The sequence below is a fragment of the Bactrocera latifrons genome, unplaced genomic scaffold, assembly GCF_001853355.1.
Source record: "Bactrocera latifrons isolate USDA-ARS-PBARC rearing strain unplaced genomic scaffold, ASM185335v1 scaffold_174, whole genome shotgun sequence".
NCBI classification, from domain to species: domain Eukaryota; kingdom Metazoa; phylum Arthropoda; class Insecta; order Diptera; family Tephritidae; genus Bactrocera; species Bactrocera latifrons.
The window spans coordinates 47,318-67,219 of record NW_017535230.1 but is presented as its reverse complement, the minus strand read 5'-3'; the positions used below and the strand labels follow the sequence as shown (position 1 = coordinate 67,219).

At 33.8% G+C, this 19,902-nt stretch overlaps 3 protein-coding genes across 15 annotated transcripts; 2 read left to right on the top strand and 1 right to left on the bottom strand.

Annotated features, from left to right (window-relative positions):
- Positions 1–1,130: 1,130 nt before the first annotated feature.
- LOC108967070 (ribosome maturation protein SBDS) lies at positions 1,131–2,112 on the top strand. Its single transcript, XM_018930314.1, has 2 exons — positions 1,131–1,357; positions 1,427–2,112. Exons 1-2 carry the CDS (start codon positions 1,227–1,229, stop codon positions 2,052–2,054), a joined length of 759 nt encoding a protein of 252 aa, XP_018785859.1. The 5' UTR covers positions 1,131–1,226; the 3' UTR covers positions 2,055–2,112.
- Positions 2,113–2,225: 113 nt separating this feature from the next.
- LOC108967069 (IST1 homolog) lies at positions 2,226–4,405 on the bottom strand. Of its 11 annotated transcripts, none has more exons than XM_018930302.1 (6): positions 4,116–4,405; positions 3,663–4,054; positions 3,321–3,604; positions 3,126–3,215; positions 2,715–2,777; positions 2,226–2,642 (listed from the first exon to the last, which is right to left on the bottom strand). In XM_018930302.1, exons 1-6 carry the CDS (start codon positions 4,295–4,297, stop codon positions 2,397–2,399), a joined length of 1,257 nt encoding a protein of 418 aa, XP_018785847.1. In that variant the 5' UTR covers positions 4,298–4,405; the 3' UTR covers positions 2,226–2,396. The 11 variants fall into 11 exon arrangements, with proteins under 11 accessions (XP_018785847.1, XP_018785849.1, XP_018785848.1 ...); XM_018930304.1 differs by having other exon boundaries at positions 2,226–2,562; XM_018930303.1 differs by having other exon boundaries at positions 3,321–3,601.
- A 645-nt stretch (positions 4,406–5,050) lies between these two features.
- Positions 5,051–18,225, top strand: LOC108967061. Of its 3 annotated transcripts, XM_018930284.1 has the most exons (11): positions 5,051–5,705; positions 6,557–6,682; positions 7,045–7,587; positions 8,220–10,775; positions 10,839–10,950; positions 15,546–15,658; positions 15,717–15,936; positions 16,000–16,192; positions 16,249–16,739; positions 16,798–17,564; positions 17,626–17,928. In XM_018930284.1, exons 2-11 carry the CDS (start codon positions 6,566–6,568, stop codon positions 17,926–17,928), a joined length of 5,415 nt encoding a protein of 1,804 aa, XP_018785829.1. In that variant the 5' UTR covers positions 5,051–5,705; positions 6,557–6,565. The 3 variants fall into 3 exon arrangements, with proteins under 3 accessions (XP_018785829.1, XP_018785831.1, XP_018785830.1); XM_018930286.1 differs by lacking the exon at positions 6,557–6,682 and having other exon boundaries at positions 17,626–18,225; XM_018930285.1 differs by lacking the exon at positions 5,051–5,705 and having other exon boundaries at positions 6,566–6,682; positions 17,626–18,225.
- The last annotated feature ends 1,677 nt before the right edge of the window (positions 18,226–19,902 follow it).

Below are 19,902 nucleotides of genomic sequence, written 5' to 3'. Positions count from 1 at the left end.
TCACTGCCATTCAGCAGGCTGGAGAAGTGTTCCCTCCATAATTTAAGTATGCTCTGGGCATCGGTGACTAGATCACCTTTGGGGGTTCTACAAGATGGTCACGGTCTTGAAACCTTCTGTAAGCCCCCGCATTTTTTCGTAGAATTTTCGAACATTATCCCTGTCGGCCAGCTTATCAAGCTCCTCGTCATTTGAAATCGTCTTTATAAAATATGGTAAAGTATCTGAGAAGGAGTTTTTTAGCCTTATTTTGATGGACCGTCTCTAGTTCCTCGGTCCAATTATTAATTTCGCACATCATGAGTAAACCCGACCACTCATGAAATTTCCCTCAAGATGTTTTTCGCAATTTATCACGGCATTAATTTACTGGCACTGATCTAATATACATCCATACATATGTATGTACCAAAGGATTGTAAGCTAGGTTTAGGACCCGCCACGTAAAAACACCTCTCATGAAAAGAACTTCGCTGGGTCCCGAAATGTGGTCAACTGTAGTACTAGATTCCAGCATCAGAAATATCATCAAGTCAGAGAAACTAAAAACATATGCTTTACATTCTCTGGTTGAAGTAAGGAATTCACCATTTTTGCTGCTATTTAGCAAAAATGAGTACGTTCTCTGTCAGAAATATATGTATGTATGTAAAACAACTGATTTCAGGCGAGAATGCATAGACAGAAAAAATAAACACTTTTATCATATGAATAAAAAAACATAGAATTGCGTTCTGCCGCAGTTAAGTTGTTAATATTATGTATATCAAGTAAAAATTATTTCTATATTTCATTTTTTTAATTTTAATTTAATAAATTTATTAACTATTTAAAAATACATACCTAAATATATTTCAGATTCCTCTTATTTTTAATAAAATTTTTAAGATTCATTTCTTGCGCAAAGACCGACTAGCAAAATAAACCACTGCTTACACAGGATTTTGAAAGAAGTTCTCTGCTATCAATACATTGGTCATATCGTAAATCGTTACCAGAGAACGTTTATTATATAAATATCATATCAACCAGAAATCCCACTCCCCACTGAAACATTCTGGCAACTACGTATTTCGGTGTCTGCTTGATTATGGCAATTAATCGTCGATTTGGTTTTATGCTGACATCCGTGTTCATGACATTAGAAAGTTCTTATTGAATCAATGTGAAATTGCAAACAGAACTTATTATTTGTATTTATAAAATTTTAAAATTAAACTATTAATATGTCGAAAATCTTTACTCCAACAAACCAGATACGTCTTACAAATGTAGCAGTTGTAAGACTAAAAAAAAGTGGCAAAAGATTTGAAATTGCTTGTTACAAAAACAAAGTACTATCCTGGCGAAATAACACGTAAGTATGAGGAGATATAGTTTGTTTATTGGTAACATCTTTATTTCTTTTATTCAATTCTATATTCAGAGAAAAAGATATTGACGAGGTTCTTCAGACGCACACTGTTTTCACAAATGTGTCCAAAGGGCAAGCTGCAAAAAAGGAAGAACTAATCAAAGCATTTGGAAAATGTGATGAAACCGAAGTATGCAAGGAGATTTTAGCCAAAGGAGAACTCCAAGTGTCTGAGAAAGAACGACAATCTGTTTTAGATGCCCAATTAAATAGCATTATAAACAGTGTGGCCGCGTTATGTGTTAATCCCGAAACTCGCCGACCCTATCCAGCAACCATTATTGAAAAAGCGTTGAAGGATGCCCATTTCTCCATTAAAATGAACAAAAATGCAAAGCAACAAACACTAGATGCTATAAAATTACTACGTGAGCATATACCATTAGAGCGCTCACGTATGAAGCTCCGTGTTTCTTTTGCTGGTAAAGAAGGAGGCCATCGGCTAAAAGAGTCTGTTAGTAAATTAGCTACTAAAGTTGAGCATGAAGAATGGGATGATGCCACTTTGCACATGACACTACTTATAGACCCTGGAAATTATCGTGTTATCGACGACCTCATACGAAACGAAACAAGAGGCAAAGGACTTGTTGAACTAGTCGAACTGAAGGAGGTAGTCGAAAACGAAGAAATCTTTTAATTTAAATAATGTATTCGTTAAAAATGTTTAATATAACAACGCATTTCATTTCACGAAATTCAATAATTTTCACATTTACGATCGTAAACTAGTCGAACCAAAAATTTCACGTTTCTTCTGACATTCTGCGTCGATGTTCTTAATAGGAGTGAGTGAATTAAAATATCCAGGTTTATCATTATATTATTAACAGTTTATACATATATTGGTGATAATATGGTTCATATTCAACTTCACTCTTATACAAACATATAATATTCTACAATATTTCGAATCCTATATAGTATTGCGTTTATTTGCGTTTTTTCAAATTTTCAAAACGACGTGACAGATCGTCGAAATCTATGTCGTCGTTATCAGTGTTGTTGGGTTTGTTTTCATCACTCGGCATATCAGGCATCTCCTGAGGAACATTGGGCAAATTTGGTATGTCTGAAGAAGCTGGTGGTGCACTTGGACCCGGAGGCGGCAATTTTTGTCGTGGTTGTGGTTTTGGCTTATTTTTGTCCTGAAATTAAATATAATGTATCCAAGATTTATTTTCCCGAGTTTGAAGTACGCTATGTTGCACAATTTTATGCCAAATAGCTTAGATATCCATATATTTAAAAAAAAATCAAAGATAAAAATTATAAAGTTAAAATAAAAGAAAAAAACTACCTGCATATTTACAGGATTAATTGATGTATATCGTGGTGGGGGGTCATCATATGGTTTAGGACGCTGGTTTTGAGGAAAATTAAAAAAGTAATAATTCAGAAAATACAGCAAATTATTGATAGATAATAATTCATCCATTTAGATGAAATACATTACAATTTAAAAAAAGCTTAAAAAAGGACATACAAGCCAATATATAATTTTACAATGAAACTTATCTAGTAATGTGAATAGATTAAAAAGTTTGATACGATTTATCCAAATACTATTAAAATTAGTAGAAATCATTAGGAAGTTAATAAAGAATGTGAACACGGAATTGGTAAAAATCGGTGAAACAAAAGGTTTTTGACAACAACTATAAACTAGTTTAAATGATGTAGTCACTCAAATACGTGTATGTAATCATACCAAAATATTTTCATCAGGACTGTTTTCGGCGTAATTACAAGAAGTTGCGCCTCCTGCTGCATTTGACGAAAGGTCATTGGTCAACTCATTCTAAATATGTTTTTGCAGTAAGAGGGTTGTGTTATAAAAGCAAACAAAACAAAATTTTCATGCAGTTTTGTAAGATTGGTAAATTCAATTAGGTTATATACTTACATTTATAAATGAAGTATTTAAATCCTTTTGCTCATAACTAGATTGTGTTGGAGGTATATTGTAAGAAAATGGATGTTGTGGATGCCCTCCACCAGCACCACCAGCTTCAGACCCTTGACCATATGGAGGTGGATAATTGAATGGTTTCGCTACTGGTGGGTCAGGCAATGGAGGAAGCGAGGGATATCCGATGAATCCCATTTGTGGGGGTGGTCCTACGGCTCCACCGCCTCCAAGATTGTTTCTATCCGATAAATCAATCAAATGTGCCTGTACCTCAGCTACTAAATAAATATATAAATAAATACAAAAAAACAACCGCAACCATATAGCTTAACAAACCATTCGGAGTTTCGTCCTGCATAACTTGTGGATCGGGTTCATACTCAATATTATAATTTTTTGCAATTTCAATTAGATATTTTTCGACAAGAAGTTTCGGTGGTGCTTGTAGTTGAAGTTTGTTCATTAGTTTTCGGGACACATGATGCTCTCCAGTGGCAGTGCGGGAATGCTCCGCAAATTGGGGACCATATTTTGTAATAAAAATGTCGGAAATAACCTTGAGTTCAGCTACATCACTTTGCAGACGAGGACACACCCAAACTAAGCTAGCTACAGCTTCTGCTATTCCATCATCTAGTTCTTTCATCTGCGTAATTAATCCAAATCGCGCAAGCACCAAATCGCAGTACATTTCTATTATTTCCATAGCTTCCACAAGATAATCCTCACTTTTGGATAAGAGACACAATTATACCATCAAATAATATAATTAATTAAATATGAAATTACCGAATTATATGCTCCACACGAATACGAGCTCTTTCAGTTTTCCCCGTAGCCAAATAGTCGGCAATTTCTTTACGAGCCTTTTGTGCTAGTTCTGCCTTTTTCTTTTCAAGCAATTTAAGGCGATTTAAAGCCAGACGAAGGTTTGTCTTTAATTTTGTATAGTTTGGCCCACTAGAGAACATTTTTAATACTTAAATAATTACAATACCAACGGACAAAAAATAACTAAATCGAAACTTTAATAAAAACAAGGAGTTTTCAAGTGACTCATTTAGATTAAACTCGCTCAAATGACGCAAATATTCAGAAAAGTAAAAAATGACGGTTCAATATAAATATTGCCGTACTGAAGACTTTTCAGCGTATTTGTTATTGAATTATTATATTTATTTTTTCAAAATTGAAAAAACTTGTGAAATAAATACTTCATAAATATAAGTGTTTTAAAACTATATCTACTTCTTTAAGAGATTAGCTAACAAGATTATTTTAGTATATTTATATTTGGAATATATCTAGTAGCAAATTTTTTTTTTTGCAAAATTTAGGAAATAGTTTCTGCCGCTAAATATCACAAGAAAACTTCTACCTATGTAACTTTAAACATTAAGTTAAGTAATCAATTTATAAGGAAAAGCTGAGAACTTAAATATAAATATTTATGTAGAGTATGGGAAAAACTAATATTTTTACATATTTACTTATAATCATTGGTTGGATTCAAAAAATCTATATAATACATTTCGAATAAGCCAGTAAATATATACGGTCATACATTTTAATATTGTCTTAAAATATTTTTTTTTTTTTCAATTGATAATAAATTGTCAGCCGGCAACAATGCGCGATGCAAAAAGAATGAGGAGTAAAAGGAAATTATAAACCAAGAATCAAATGTAAAAGCTGTCATTACAAACGTCACTGTGAACATATATATACACAAACTATCTGAAGGTCGCTTCAGGTTGAGTTTTAAACGATTGCTTGTGGAGAATATTCGGTTATAAACGGGAAAATATTGTTAAAACTAATTATAAAGCCAATGTATTATAATCAGAATATTGTGTTGTTGATCTATACAATTTTAGAAATAAAATGTTATCGCGGGTGTTCAATATTAAGAAATAACGTTTGGTGGTACCTCTTTTTCCTACTGGTAAAATATAAACGTAGTAGTGGGACCACTTACCATGCCAAAACAAACGACTCGAAATGTCATTTGGCAATGGTTTGCATATTTCTTATTATGCAGAAGGGATGAAGAGAAAGAGAAAATGTCAAAGTGATTTTACTACATAGGTGTCGCCGTGATAAAAAAGCGGTGGCTACCTTGTACGCGTTTTCGAAGTTCGAAATTTCGAAAACGTTCAACAGAAAATGTCACTCGTCGCGGTGCGGTGCGAGGTAGTTTACTCCATTTCCACGCCATATTTGATTTCACGAAAGAAGAAAGCAATTTTTGTGTGAAACTTAATTTCAATTCCGTAGTAATATTTGGAGTTCAACAAAATGAGTTTTATGTAGAAACAACGTGCAAAACTATCGGTCCTGCAAAAATAAATCGTTGAGTACGATACTGTGCCATTAAATGTGAGTTTTCCGTATTTAATATTGTGTAATGTAGAAAAAGTTTAGTGAATGTTTATGTAGTGGTTGTGTATCAATTTGTTCACAAGCCGAGGTCGTATATGTATATAAATACAGCCGAATGCTTCCAATAGTGCTCCTTAATGTGAAGTTAAATTCCGAGACGTGATCCTTAATATTATATAGTATAAGAAGAAAATTTAAATTTGCAAAAAAATTAAGATTTTTAATATTATGTGATTATTTATGTAGAAATATATACAATATGTGCTTCATAGAAGGCAATTTTGTACCCCTATTATTGAAACTGAAATAATCTTCTGCAACCAAATAGTATTTGGTAAAGTAGATTACTCAGTTCTTTACTTTTAAATAAAATTCTTATTGACAGTCGATTTACTGATGTTCTTTATGTGTATTATGTTATGAAAACATATTTGTATTCCAAATAAATATTAAAAAAAAAAAATGCCTTACGTGCATAAATTAATGATAGAAACTTTGTTAACGTAAATTCGTAGCAATGTATTTAGAAACAAATATTTAATAAGTAAATTCAAGAACGAATAGTATAATAACTGATGATAAATGTGCCTTGTCATGAATAATGTTGTTTTAATATCTTTATAAATACATATTCCGCCTGGAAAGAACATCTTACGAATACATAGGATTTCGATGACTATACTAGATATAAAATCAAAGGAGTTAGCTTAATAACATTTTAGTTAACATAACTTATCTTTCACATACGAGTAATAGAAAGGAACCCCGACGAATCAAATTTAAGCTTTAATAGTTAATATACACTATAGTAAAGAAGAAATATATATTTTACCTGTCTTAATTTACAGAAAGTCCAAATGGCGCAATATTACCAAATACAAAACCTTGAAGATTTAAAGCAAATCTACGCAGATGTGCAAGTTGTTCACGTTGCTAGTGAAGATGTTGGAGTCGGAGGCCATAACCGACCTCAGGTTATTATATTTTTAACTAACAAAACATTTCTTTAAATAAATTAATAGTAATGTTTATCAAGCTTCAAATAAAGATAATTCTAAATTAAATAAGTCTATTTCTTTAAAATTTGCAATCAACCACCAAATTTAGAAAATGTTTAAATAATAAAATATACTATTTTATTTTAGTTCTGTTACAGCCTAGCATTCCGGCCTCTCAGAACCCAAACATAAAACAATAATATTTACTTATTACCTTACTTCATATTCGATTGGAGCAAATTTGTTTCTGTTTTATTGTTCCTTTGTTAATGTTTCTTTGTCTTTGGATTAGTAGTTACATAAATTTGGGTTTATAAAACTTTAAATTACTTTTCCAGCAATTACTTCTGCCGGATGATCAACTGATGTTGAACGAAGGACAGCAGGTAGTTTATCAAACTACAAGTGTACCGGCACAGCAGCAATACCAGCAGCAGCCCACAGCTACAACTACTCAATATATAATAGGAGATGAAATCTCGCAACAGCAACAACAGCAAACAGTTCAACATCAACAACAAGTTATGTATGACCATCATCATCAACAACAACAGCAGCATTATGTACATGAGAGCCAACAGTTGCAGCAGGATCACCACCAGTTGGCCCAGCAAACACAACAACAACAGCCGCAATTATATTACACCACCGAGCAAATATTACAACCGAATTCCTTAGTACAGCAACAACAACAACAGGAGATGCAACATCAACAGCAACAACAGCAACAATTACATGTTCAGCAACAGCAATATCAACAGCAGCAGCAACAACAGCAACAAATTGTACATCAGCAACATTCAATGCAGACGTCACAACAAACTCAACAAATAGTTTATCGGATGCAACCCCAGCAACAATCACAAAATCAACAAACTCAAGTAAGATGTAATTCGGGCTGAACTAAAGTGATATATATATATATATATGTATATTTTTTAATTTTTTTTTTACAAAAGTTTTAGTTATTATTGACCTTTTCAAACTAATAGAGCGCTGAAATACTCTCGATCATAATAGTCAGCTAACAACTCAGATCACTGTTAAGTGAGTTAAACGTATCAGTTCAAAATAGGTCACTCACAGCTAGCATATTCTATTTCTGAAAAGAACATTTTGTAATGGGATATAAAAATTATTAAAACCACGAATTTTTAAATCATTTTATATCGAACTTACTTCACTTACATTTCATTAAGACACCGTCTTACTACGAGCGAGTGTTTTTAATCAGAAGAACTCTTGAGTTGCTTATAGAGAATAGAAGACAAAGAACAACAAGAAAATTGTTTGAGAAGTATTTAAAAAAAATCAATTATCGATGGGCATTTGGAAAACTAGTCAAGCTTTTCATTAACTTAAGTGATGGAGATCACTACGAAAAGATAAATACTTAAAAGTGACAAGCCAAACATTATTTTTTTGTTAACTAATGTACTTTAATGTGTAAATGTGTGAAGTTTAAAGACACCTTGAATCTAAGCCCTATGTTGATTAAACTATCTCATTTCAGATGCTTAACAATGCACATGTTATATTACAACAACCATCGGGGCAACAGGTATTAATTCAGTCACCACAACATCCAGAAATAATTATGCGTCAATCAATGCCACAGCAACGTATTATATACAATACTAATCGTGTATTGTATACTCCGCAACAGCAACAGCAACCTCAAACTCAAACGATTTTGCAGCAGTCTCCACAAGCGCATCAGCAACATCCTCAGCAGCAGCAACACATACAGTTACAAGCAACTCCCACGACAAGTCCAATTCACACAACAGCACGTTTAGTTCAGACGAGAGTCGGTGCCTCGCCGCAAGAAGCGGGACAACAACATCAACAAACGCCGACGCAACAAAATGTTGTATTTCATCCTATTCAAGCAACTGCTGTCCAAAATTCTCAACAGTTGAAACCCCAAATACAACAGCAATCTCAAATGACAATACAGCAAACACCGCAACAACATTTAGTGGCCTCAACCATGAGTGGAGGGGTATCCGGTGGTGGGGTTATGCGTGGTGCTATTCGTAATAAATCACCACGAGGAGGTGGTGCTCTTGGAAGTACTCATACTTTAATCGCACGTATGCCAGTTACTACAGTAGGACGAGCTATACGCCCTCCATTAGTAACACCAATACAGTCAACACAGAATCCCAGAGCAACTAGGCCTAGGGGGGGAGCTGCTGGTGGTGCACGTGCACGTGGAGCGGCTCGTGGAGCACGTGGAGGTGCTGTAATTGCTAGTAGAAATACACAGGTAGCCACACCAGTAGTACAACCACAACAGCAATCACAACAGATGCAAGCTCCACAACAAATAACTCCATCTCAACAGATCATGCAGAATGCAATGAACAAAAATATAACAATTTTAAACCAACAAGGACAAGTAAAGCATATTTACCGCAATATTGGTGATAGTCAACAGCAACAATTGCAATTAGTAACGGGTACATCGCAGGCGCAACAGCGTTCAACACAAATAGTTGGAGCACGTTTCCGTACTCCAGTAGGGTCAACTAGTGGAAATACGAATAATGGTAACAATTCCAGCAATAGTGGTAATAGCAGTGGCAACTATGAATTAGATTTGGAAGATAGCATTCAAGCAGTAGTAGTAAAAAAAGATCAGCAAAAACCGCCAGGAACGACCTCGAACATTGCTAACCCTGTGGGTACTACTCTGACAAGTTACTTTGCGAAAGATGATGATGATACACGCTTAGTGCGGACTCAGAACGGCGCGTGTATCACCTTAGCTGAATATCGCAAAAGACATCCCCCTAATCCCGGCTCGGCTAGTACAACGACAACTACTATTTTGCAAATGAAAACACCATTGCGAGCAAGTGGACCTCCTTCCTCAAACAAAATACTACCAGCGCATTCGTCCGGAAATACTGGAATAGTCCCAGTTGCACGAGTTGCTCCCCAACCAATTCAGTCGACTCAGCAAACGCAACAATCTCAAACAGCGTTGACAACGACAACTTCTTCATCAGCTGTGCATCGCACATCACATAATAACTACGAAATTCACACACAACATGTTATGCAGAATAGGAATAATACCCAAATGGCTGAAAAGGATAGGAACAGTGCCAAAATGTTGGTTATATTAGTGTCAGGTGAACAGCGGCTGATAACCTTTACCTTACCCCGAGAATCATGCACCGTTCAAGATTTGCTTGAGCAAGTAGGAGTGCCTTTTGATAGTTCGACCACTATACAATGCGTAGAAAATCCCGGTGCAAATATCGATTTTGTTGTAACGGTCGGATTTTCTGTTCAGGAATCTGCCAGCGAACTAATATCTCGTGCCGAACAAACTTTGCAAATGAATAGACAACAGGATCCAATGGGTGGCAACAACTTATCAACATCTAATACTTCTTCAGGTGGTAGTAGTACAGGAAATACAAATGTGCCGCAAGGAACTGTTGGTCAGTCAGCAGTAACAACCAATTATGGAAATTTGACAAGTAACCCAGCTCAAACACCCAGCGCAGTTGTTAACGAATCCACACATAAAGATGCAAACAGCAGTAATGCCGCAGCAAATACTACTAAAAACATCTCTAGTTCGTCCACTAACACAACGGAGGATGTTCCACGGAAAATTATACAAGGATTTCTTGCTGTATGTCAAAGCTGTGGCTTCAGCGGTTATGATCATGCTAAATGTGAACGATGTAAACGAGTTTTTCTCGAACCGCCAAAGCGAGTTCCTTCTGTCAAGAACTTAGGAAATACAAACGCTTCAATGGTAGTGGATTCGGCTTTGTCAAAGTCGATTTCCAACAGTGAATTTATGGCAAGTGATAAACGACGAGGCAGTGACGCATTAGCACGCTCTCAAGCTAAAAATGCGCTAAATTCCTATGGTAGCACCGGTGGTACTACTTCGGCGCGAGGTCGCGGAGGTCTTAGCGCCACTGCACGCGGACGCGGCTCACGTAGTGGTCGTCGAGCCGCCGAAGTAGAACCTGTARTTCTCACACTTAGCAGTGACGAAGAGGATGACGATGAATCATCAAATAAGGTATCTGGATCGGTAAGGATATTATAAATAATTTTATGTTGCAAATTAAAACATTTTCCGAATTTCAATTTATAGTTTTCTACAATGTCCAATGCTGCAAATTCTTCAGCCTTTAAAACGCCAACTTACGAACCCTTGAGTTTTGAACACAGCATGCCAGATTTAGATGAAAATGCAATTTACACAGGTGAGTGGTTTTGCTACATACTTAAATATATAATATAAAATGTTAAAATATCCTCTTACACTGAAAATATTGCAAATTAATAGGGTGCATAAATAAAATGTTCTAGGTATCTAAATCTTACGGTTAAAATATGGCATCTTATTCTTGCACATCCTCTTTATATGGGTTTCCTTTAAACTTTTATTTCAATAAAAATTTGTAAACAAATCCCTGATACAATAATTTGAAGGTAAAGCTTTATTCAAATATTAATCGTTTTTGGTACCATATTTATGTATGTATGGTAATTTTCCAGAAAAAATTCAAATTTCATTTTCTCCATGTATAAATATATTTCTGAACTAAAGACAACAATAAAGATGAGTTTAAAGGACACAGCGATATTAAAGAATTAAGAAATAATGTAAAAAGAAAAACGTTAATTTTGTTTATAGCGAAACTACAATATCCTTTACTTTGTGGAATACTCGTTGCATTCTGATCGTCTAGTCAATATCGCCGGATCCGATGAATGAGCAGCTTCTTAAATAGAAAGGGATGTGTACAAAATGAGAAACTAGGTTCTCGTATATACAGATAAAGTTCCTGATATATACATATATATATTTAATAAGGATACCGACGTATATTTTATAACATTTGACATATTCAAATCCTTTTACTTTAAAAAATATATAATTTAAATACCAATGAGGATATCAGAAAAAGGTGCTAAAAATTAAAAAAACAAAAAAAAACGGTTCAAAACATGTAGGATGCACATACCTAAATAGGGATTTTATTGAACTAATATGTTGTTGTCATAACTCACATATTGTCTGATATGTGCCGTACAAAGTCACCCGGAAGTTCGAAAATCATTATATTAGGTATAAGAGGGCAAAGGGAAACATTGGTCCGATTCAAACTATTTTTGACGTACATACCATTATAAGAGAAGCATTATCCCTTAATTTCAATTATATAACTCACACATTAACCGACATTTTCGGTCAAAAGTCCAAGCATTCGTTACTTAGGGGTTTTCATAGTTTTTTTTTTGGATTTGAATAATTGGAAAATTGAAAGAATCGAGTGAAATTTAAAATTGTGCTATATGGGAAGTAGGCGTGGTTATTGTCCGATTTCGTCCATTTTCGTATTGTAACATAGGAATAAGTAAATAACGTGACTTACGTCATTTTGTCGAAATCGGTCCGTTGGGTCCAGTGACACGGCTCATAGTCCAATTTTCACACCGGCTCCGATAAAGATCTCTCTTACCATCTGGAGGTTAATTTTAATATCTGCCGTATTTAGTAATTGATTTGTTGAGCTTTACGTAGTTTTTAACAATACCGTTGTATGGGGAGTGAGCAGAGTTATGTTCCTATTCCATCCAATTTCGCTCTTTGTAGGTTCTTAGTAATATCGTTTAGTGGGCGTGGCAGTGGTCCCGATTCATCCATCTACGAAAATATCTTAATTTTTACTCAAGTTGCAGCCTGAACGGACGAACGGACAGACAGTCGGCCGGATTTCGACTTTTCTCGTCATCCTGATCATTTAAATCAATCTCGCTTAGTTTTTGGTGATAAGTACAACCGTTAAGTTAACAAAATTATTATACTCTGTAGCAAGGGCATATCCAAGTATTGTTAGCACTTTGTAGGGTGCCCTTTATTGTCTAATACAGCTGCACATCTTCTAGGCATATACTGAATTAGGCTAAGATAAGTGTTCTGTGGAATAGAGTAGCTCCTCTTGAATCTTCTCGCAGAGTTCCTCCTTATTTTTGGTTTAATAGGTCCAATCTTTTCCCCGACGATTTTCCATAAATTTTCGATTGTATTCAGATCTGGTGATTGTGCTGGCCAAGCCATAATATCAACACGATGATCTGAAAACCATTTTTTCAAGAGTATGTTTTGGGCATTGTCTTGTTGGAATTGCTTGACTTTTTTTTTTTTTAATTTTAACGTACTTATCGCGTCAATGTTTTCGTTTATCCAAAAAATAAGTTCGACACCACACCATGAGAAACAGCCCCAATATATAATATATGTATTGCAATAATTTTTTTTAAATTAGTTCGCGATTGATTTTGTCACTAAGGTACGTTATTTACACTTTATTAGCCTTTCCCGTTTTTAGAAGTACACACGGTTGCTTTTGTTATTATGGAAAATAATCTTAAAAATTTAAAAAAAAATAATTTCTATTGTTTCAAAACCAAATCCTTGATTCTATTTTATTATCCGTAAAGCAGTATACTATACTGTAAGGCTTTCGAAAATTAACGCGCAGCAAACAAGATGGTCTAGTATAGTGAAATTAGTGAAGAAAAACAATTTGAGTGAATGAGGAATGTACACTTATGGACAAATTAATAGATGTAAGCAGTTCTTACTTAATAACTTTGAAATTTTTGCAATTAACCAATTTGGTTTTAGTTATATCTTTGCTTTACTTTATGAAATCGAAATCATTCCGAGTATTAAAAATTTATTTTTATTTTTTCAAAAAAAAGAAATAGCATTTTATGTAATAGGTGTAAAATGTTTTTTTCTAAATAAAAATATCTCTGTTATCAAAGGCGGTCATTGTGTCATTTACCCAAAATAAAAGACCAACGCCTTGCTAGAAGAAACCTCCCCACACCATTATGTTTCCCCCTATGTTTAATTGTCTTTGTGTGTAAAACAGTATTTTTACAATCATTTCGTTTTTGGTGGCCTACCACGAGTTTCCTTTTATTTTTTTCTTTTGAGCATTACTTACACAGTTTCCGACCGCCCAACCATATTTGCTATTAATTTGTTCGTTTTTCCTTCATTCCCCTTTTTTTTTTTGTATCAATCGATGCTCTAAAAAAAGGTCTTCAAAAAGTAACAGTTACATCACCATTTGATGAAATAACAGTACCAGCTAAACTCCAGAATTCCAGAAGAAGTAAGAAGAATATTTTAGGACTAATCCGTTATTGATTCTAAAGCATCATACAAAATATTAGAAATCATAAACAGGAACACAAAAAACGAAAAAGTAAAGAAACGGGAAAACTAGTAAATAGAATGAAGAAAATAATAGGATAGAAATTACTAAAATATCAACACTTGGAAATTAATTAAAAGAGTTTTTATTTTCACAATTCAAAACACATGTGTTTAACACCTGTTTGTTCTGCTTCGGTCGCTCTCAACTTTCGTTCTCTTCTGCTAGATTTTTGAGGAACGCTTTTCCAGCAGAAACTTGGTTAGCTAAGGATAATTAGCAGTTAAGAAACATAATTATTTTTATGAAAATATTAAAATTAAGTGAAATTCTTCATTTATCATATTTGTGCCCTATATATATACATATGTACCATGTTTCAATTCTAGAAGGTTGTGTCGATGTGGAGGGAAACACGCTTACTCATAAAGTCAATTAATTTTATTTTTAATTTTTTTTATTTCTTGCATTTCTCATAAATTTTCTGTTTACATTTTGATGATTTTGTATAAGTTACATTCTATTCATATTCAGTTATCATTTGAAAAGAGAATTTTTATTGGTTGAAAATTTTCAGCACATTATTTTTGGTTCATGAAACGACTGATTTTGACGTATAGACACAACCTTATATATATGTTCATAAGTTTGCTCAATGCTGCCCGAATTTGATCTTTTGCAATAGATCAAAAGGTCTTAACAAGTAATATTTTCAATACTAATTATTGATTAACTTTCGAGTGTGATATGGTTGCAAAAAAAGCGCTGTCTGACAGTTCTCGTTTATTCAGTTTTTGATTGTCCTGTCCTTTTGGAGAACTTTTCGGCATTAGAAATAGTTTTATTTCAAAAGGCGTCCGTAGTCAACTGAAAATAATTATAAAGCATATAAATCCAAAATGTCGATTAGGTTTGTTTTTACGAGTTCCCATTGTAAGAATATTATATATAAAAAATTATAAACAGTGAACATTAACATCGCACTCAATATTAACATATGTATTTGTATAACTTAAAGTTTATTCATGAATAAATAAATAAATATTAATATAAGAAACAAAAAACCAAATATGAGAACAAACTATTACATTGTTTGCAGAAGTAACGAAACGTGATATTTGATTTTTTTTAATTTTAGTTTTGGTAACTTTTTTTTTATTATTATATTCGGTATGGCAATACTCTTCATCTTGTTCGAATTCATTACTTTCGAATGCCGTCAGATGTCGCTTCCGACACAGGTCGTCGCCATCACTTACGAAGTTAAAATCAAAGTAAAGTCGGAAAATTTGATAAACCCAATAACTTGAAGAAAATTAATCATATTGTCGCAAAATTGTTGTTAAAATCAATTTTAATGCATAGAAAAGTGTAATTAAAGTAACAGATAAAGCAGAGCGATGGAATTGGAAGGTAGGAATTTAAATTAACAAATTCACGAAACGTCCACAACTATTACCTCGGCTGCTTTAAACGTCATTCAAAAGAACATGAAAAACGTGTGATAGTAGAATTTTCTTATACCGGAATTGTATTTATTATAACAATTTGAATTGTACTTATTTACAGTTAATAGACGCATCATAAAAAAAGAAGAAATTAAGCATTTGTTTTATTTACAGATTTTCAACGTGATGATGTGACTGATCTGTCTAATTGCACCGATAAACTAAGTACGGCGTTGCAGTGCAAAGTTGTACGAATAGGAACATACCGCTATGAGCCAAAGGAACCGGTAAGCTTTCTTGATGTACCCAAAAAATACATGTGTAAAACGGTGTTCTTGTTTTCAGGTGACATTCACATCAAAGGGTGTTTGCCTTGTAGCTCCTTTGGTTAATAATCCAAATGATAGTTTCCCTTTGCATATACATAAAAGGGAAGTTGTAAAAATTATTGCACATTTCTCGAAAGTTTCGGAATCTATGCTGTGTTTTTACACTTTGCGTAATTGTGCCCAGTACATAAAGAACAGTTTACAAATGAAGGACAATGGCACAACACTTGATGGCTGTAAATAATATTTAATTCAATATTGAAAATTGTTTGCTTATATTTTATTTACGTTTTTAATAGCTGCTTACTTTTCACCCAATGGTCCATACCAAGTACGTAAAATAATTTTGCAATTTAGTTCATGCTCGGATCAATCACGTAATGTAATAAAATCAATTTGGGATTTCTTCGACGAAATATCTGACGTAGATGCACAAGACCTTTTACAACGTGCAGAAGCAACTGATAGACAAATATCAAACAAAACTAACGAGTATGTTTCTGTAAAATATTCCGTCACAATAGACCTAATAATAATTTACATTATAGAGCCGCATCTACAACATGTGTAACCACGACCCAACTTAACCCTAACGAAATAAAACAATTGCTGATTTATCCGCCTGGTAAAGGAGGTATTTCGATCAATACCGAAGACTATCTTTGCCTCGCCACGGACCAGTATTTAAACGATATAATAATCGACTTTTATTTAAAATGGGTTCATAATAATGTGGTACCAGAGGCGCAGCGTGAACGTGCTTTCATTTTCAGTACATTCTTTTATAAACGCTTAACGACGCTGACACGGCATCATCACAACCCAGATAAAGATGTTAAACAGACTGCAGCGCAAAAACGGCATGCTCGTGTTCAAAATTGGACAAAGAATGTTAATCTATTTGAAAAGGACTTCATAATTATACCAATTAATGAGCAGTCCCATTGGTTCCTAGCTATTATATGTTTTCCTACGATGAAAGGTCCTGTAACATATGATACTAATATCCCAGTGGAGCCTCAACAATTAAAAAAACAAAGTAACTATATATCATTTAAGCATTTCAATTCTTATTAATAATGAAATTATCTTGATAGAAGGGAAAAAGGTCTCGCTGCAAATTGGTAATACGACAATTACACCACTCTCCAAACGTGATAGCAGTACGATGTTAGCAGAAGTGTGTGGAGTGGGTGATGATGACAGCGAACGTGATGAAGCAGAAGGCGACGAAAGTGATTTAGCATCAGATGATAGCGATTTTGACAGTGGTGCAAGCACTTCGGCTGTATCTGCTACAATAAGTGGAGGGGTGACGGCAGCCAATAACAATTTGTCAAATAGCAATACAAGTATTAGCGGAATTAAATCTCAAGCAATTAAACAACCGTTAATATTAATTTTCGATTCTCTGGCGGGAGCATCTCGTAGTCGTGTTGTTGCCACATTACGAGACTACCTGACCTGTGAATATCGAGCGAAAATGTCAGATGTTACTCCTCACGTATTCAACAAAGATAATATGCCAGGGCATTGCGTGAAAGTGCCACAGCAAAATAACTTCACAGATTGTGGTCTATACCTATTGCAATATGTGGAACATTTTTTTAAAGATCCAATTAGAGACTACAGACTGCCAATCAAACAGCTAAGTAATTGGTTTGATACATTAACAGTAACGCGCAAGCGCGAAGACATTTCGCAACTATTGCAACAGTTAATGAATGAGAGAAATGGACCAAATCATCAAGTTATTCTGCCGGAAATACCATTGCCCACTTCAAATGGACAGCTTGTCGAACCCCCTGAGGGATATAATATTGAATTCGAAGAGGAGGAAACTGGTGAAGACGCTGCAGAAGAGGTACATATTTACTTTTTATTATTAAAAATGATGTTTTCAATTAAATTTTAAAATATTTCAGGACGATGATAATACGGATGTGGATGGTACACCGAATGATGCGGACGGTACTGCTAGTAGTACACATACTGATGAACTAGTTAATGTTAAAATACCAACTACAAAGACAGCGACAACAACAACAGCTCTAGTTCCAACCCAAGGACGAAAAATTGTCGTTAAAAGGCGATTGCAACAAGTGAGCAGCGCAACAGTTGGTAATAATAATAGCGAAAATTTAAACACAACAACGTCGGTTGTAGCAGGAGTTGCGGGGCAAAATATACGTAGTGGGAACCAAGCTAAATACCGCAAATTCGAATAAGTTTCATACATAAGTGATTACTTTTGCAGATTGAATTATAAAACTCTATATTAGCGTTTCATTATGACTGCAGAGTTAGAAGCAACAACTCGTCTATTTAATAATATATGCATTAGTTTAGTGAATGCTGACACTTATATTTAGTCCCCAGCTATTTTGTTGTGTTATCTTCGTTGATACGTGTGCTTTATAAGATAGTTTTATATATCTTAAGCTACTAAATAATTATATGTGTATAGAAAGGAAAGAATGAAAACCTTATCAATAAATGAGTACCATAGGAGTTTGGTTTAAATATATAGATATATATACTAAGTAAATAACGGAACCCATATAAAAACAAAATTCATTTTTATTGTATAGAATTTTATTTTTAAATTTGATACGTTATTCCTACTGAAAATAAAAACTAGAAATTCTAATTTTTAACTACATAATTTGTTGCAAAAAAATTGTCATTTTGTTTTGCTTTTACTGATGATACTAAAACATTTTTATATTGAAGTAATAAACATGAATGTTTTTTGCTGGACAAAATTCTATATTATTAATTCATAAGAAACATTGTATATAATGGGGTTAAATAATTGTAATGAAGTTAATTTTGAATATATAAAGTAGAATAAATGATCGTATATTTAAAAATATTGCTAAATACGTGCGAATTACATCAAAAGATGTTGTTGTTGTAGCTTCAGAAAACATTCTTCAAGAAATTTCGAAGAATGGTGTCGAGTTTGACAGTCCTTAGCCGGATAAAATTCCCGGTCCATTCCGGTTACTTAGACCCGACTGTCGTGGGGACGGACAGCTATCAGCTGATAAAGCACTTTGGTTGTGTTCCTTGTCTACACAATGATTGGTAATGTCAACATGAGCGAAGCAATACTGCTGCTTACTAGTTACAAAGCAATCCAACATGAGGAAGGATATATCCTAAAAATTTGTTATATTTCGAAATGGTTCTTTAGTTTTATTCTTCTATAAACGTTTAAACAAAAATACAAAGTGACTACCAAATAACGGATAGCCATTGTAAGTGAGGATGGGTACATACATGAGAGTCTCAAATATGGGATAAGAAAGAGCAACTGTTTTTTTTGGTTAAGCATGTAAGTTATGCATACATGGGAGTGTCGAAGTACATAAAAGGTTACGAAAGATAATAAATAATACTAACTACAAACATCTTAAAAGTGATTTATTTAAATCATATGTTTATTTAATTAATTTTAAATGCAGTAATTCCAAAGAATGAGTACATTTTCATGTGTAGCATAAAATGCAAGGTTATGTCGCAATTGAACAATGGTATACATGATACACACAAAAACATTCCCTGCCATCATGTGCTGTCCCTTTTTTAGTATGTTTGTATGTACACTGCATGTAAGTTTTGAATGGTTTTCCATGTATGTACGCGATAGTAGTAATAATTTAGGTTAACTACAGAAAACTTTCGTCAGATATATAAATGGGTAAGTAAATATGTGTGTGGTGTGTTTACCTATGTGCACTCATATGTGTACATCTACATAAATATAGTAAATATTTACTAATGTTTCGAATTCCTATGCCTAATCAGAAGTTTTTAGTTCTGCAAAGAGAGAAGGTAAATAGTTAGGAAGGTAAAAGGTAACCAACTTATAGCATACTTATGTATATCACAATTATTCAAATTTCTGTCAATTGAAAGCGAACTTTTGACACTTTTGATGTGCAGGGTAAGATTTTTACAGGTAAAAACAGTGAGGTATTGTCATGTATATGTACATGTAAATATAGATTTTGAGCAAATTTTGCCAATTATAAATTTCGATATCTGTTTGATTTTGGCAACATATCATCGATGCTGTTGTTGTTGATGCATTTTTGAATTTTACAGGAATATTTGCACTAGCGTCTAATTTTATTGTCCGGCCATACATGCAAATGCTAGTTCATTTCTAAAACGTTTTCACGGCTGGAGATTAC

Bases quoted from the DNA above. Each gene is read 5' to 3' on its own strand.
- LOC108967070 (XM_018930314.1), top strand. From the start codon at position 1,227: ATGTCGAAAATCTTTACTCCAACAAACCAGATACGTCTTACAAATGTA. The intron at 1,358-1,426 runs GTAAGTATGAGG...TTCTATATTCAG, and splicing joins CTATCCTGGCGAAATAACAC to AGAAAAAGATATTGACGAGG.
- LOC108967069 (XM_018930302.1), bottom strand. From the start codon at position 4,297: ATGTTCTCTAGTGGGCCAAACTATACAAAATTAAAGACAAACCTTCGT. The intron at 4,055-4,115 runs GTAATTTCATAT...CTTATCCAAAAG, and splicing joins CGTGTGGAGCATATAATTCG to TGAGGATTATCTTGTGGAAG. The intron at 3,216-3,320 runs GTAAGTATATAA...AAACATATTTAG, and splicing joins TAAATACTTCATTTATAAAT to AATGAGTTGACCAATGACCT.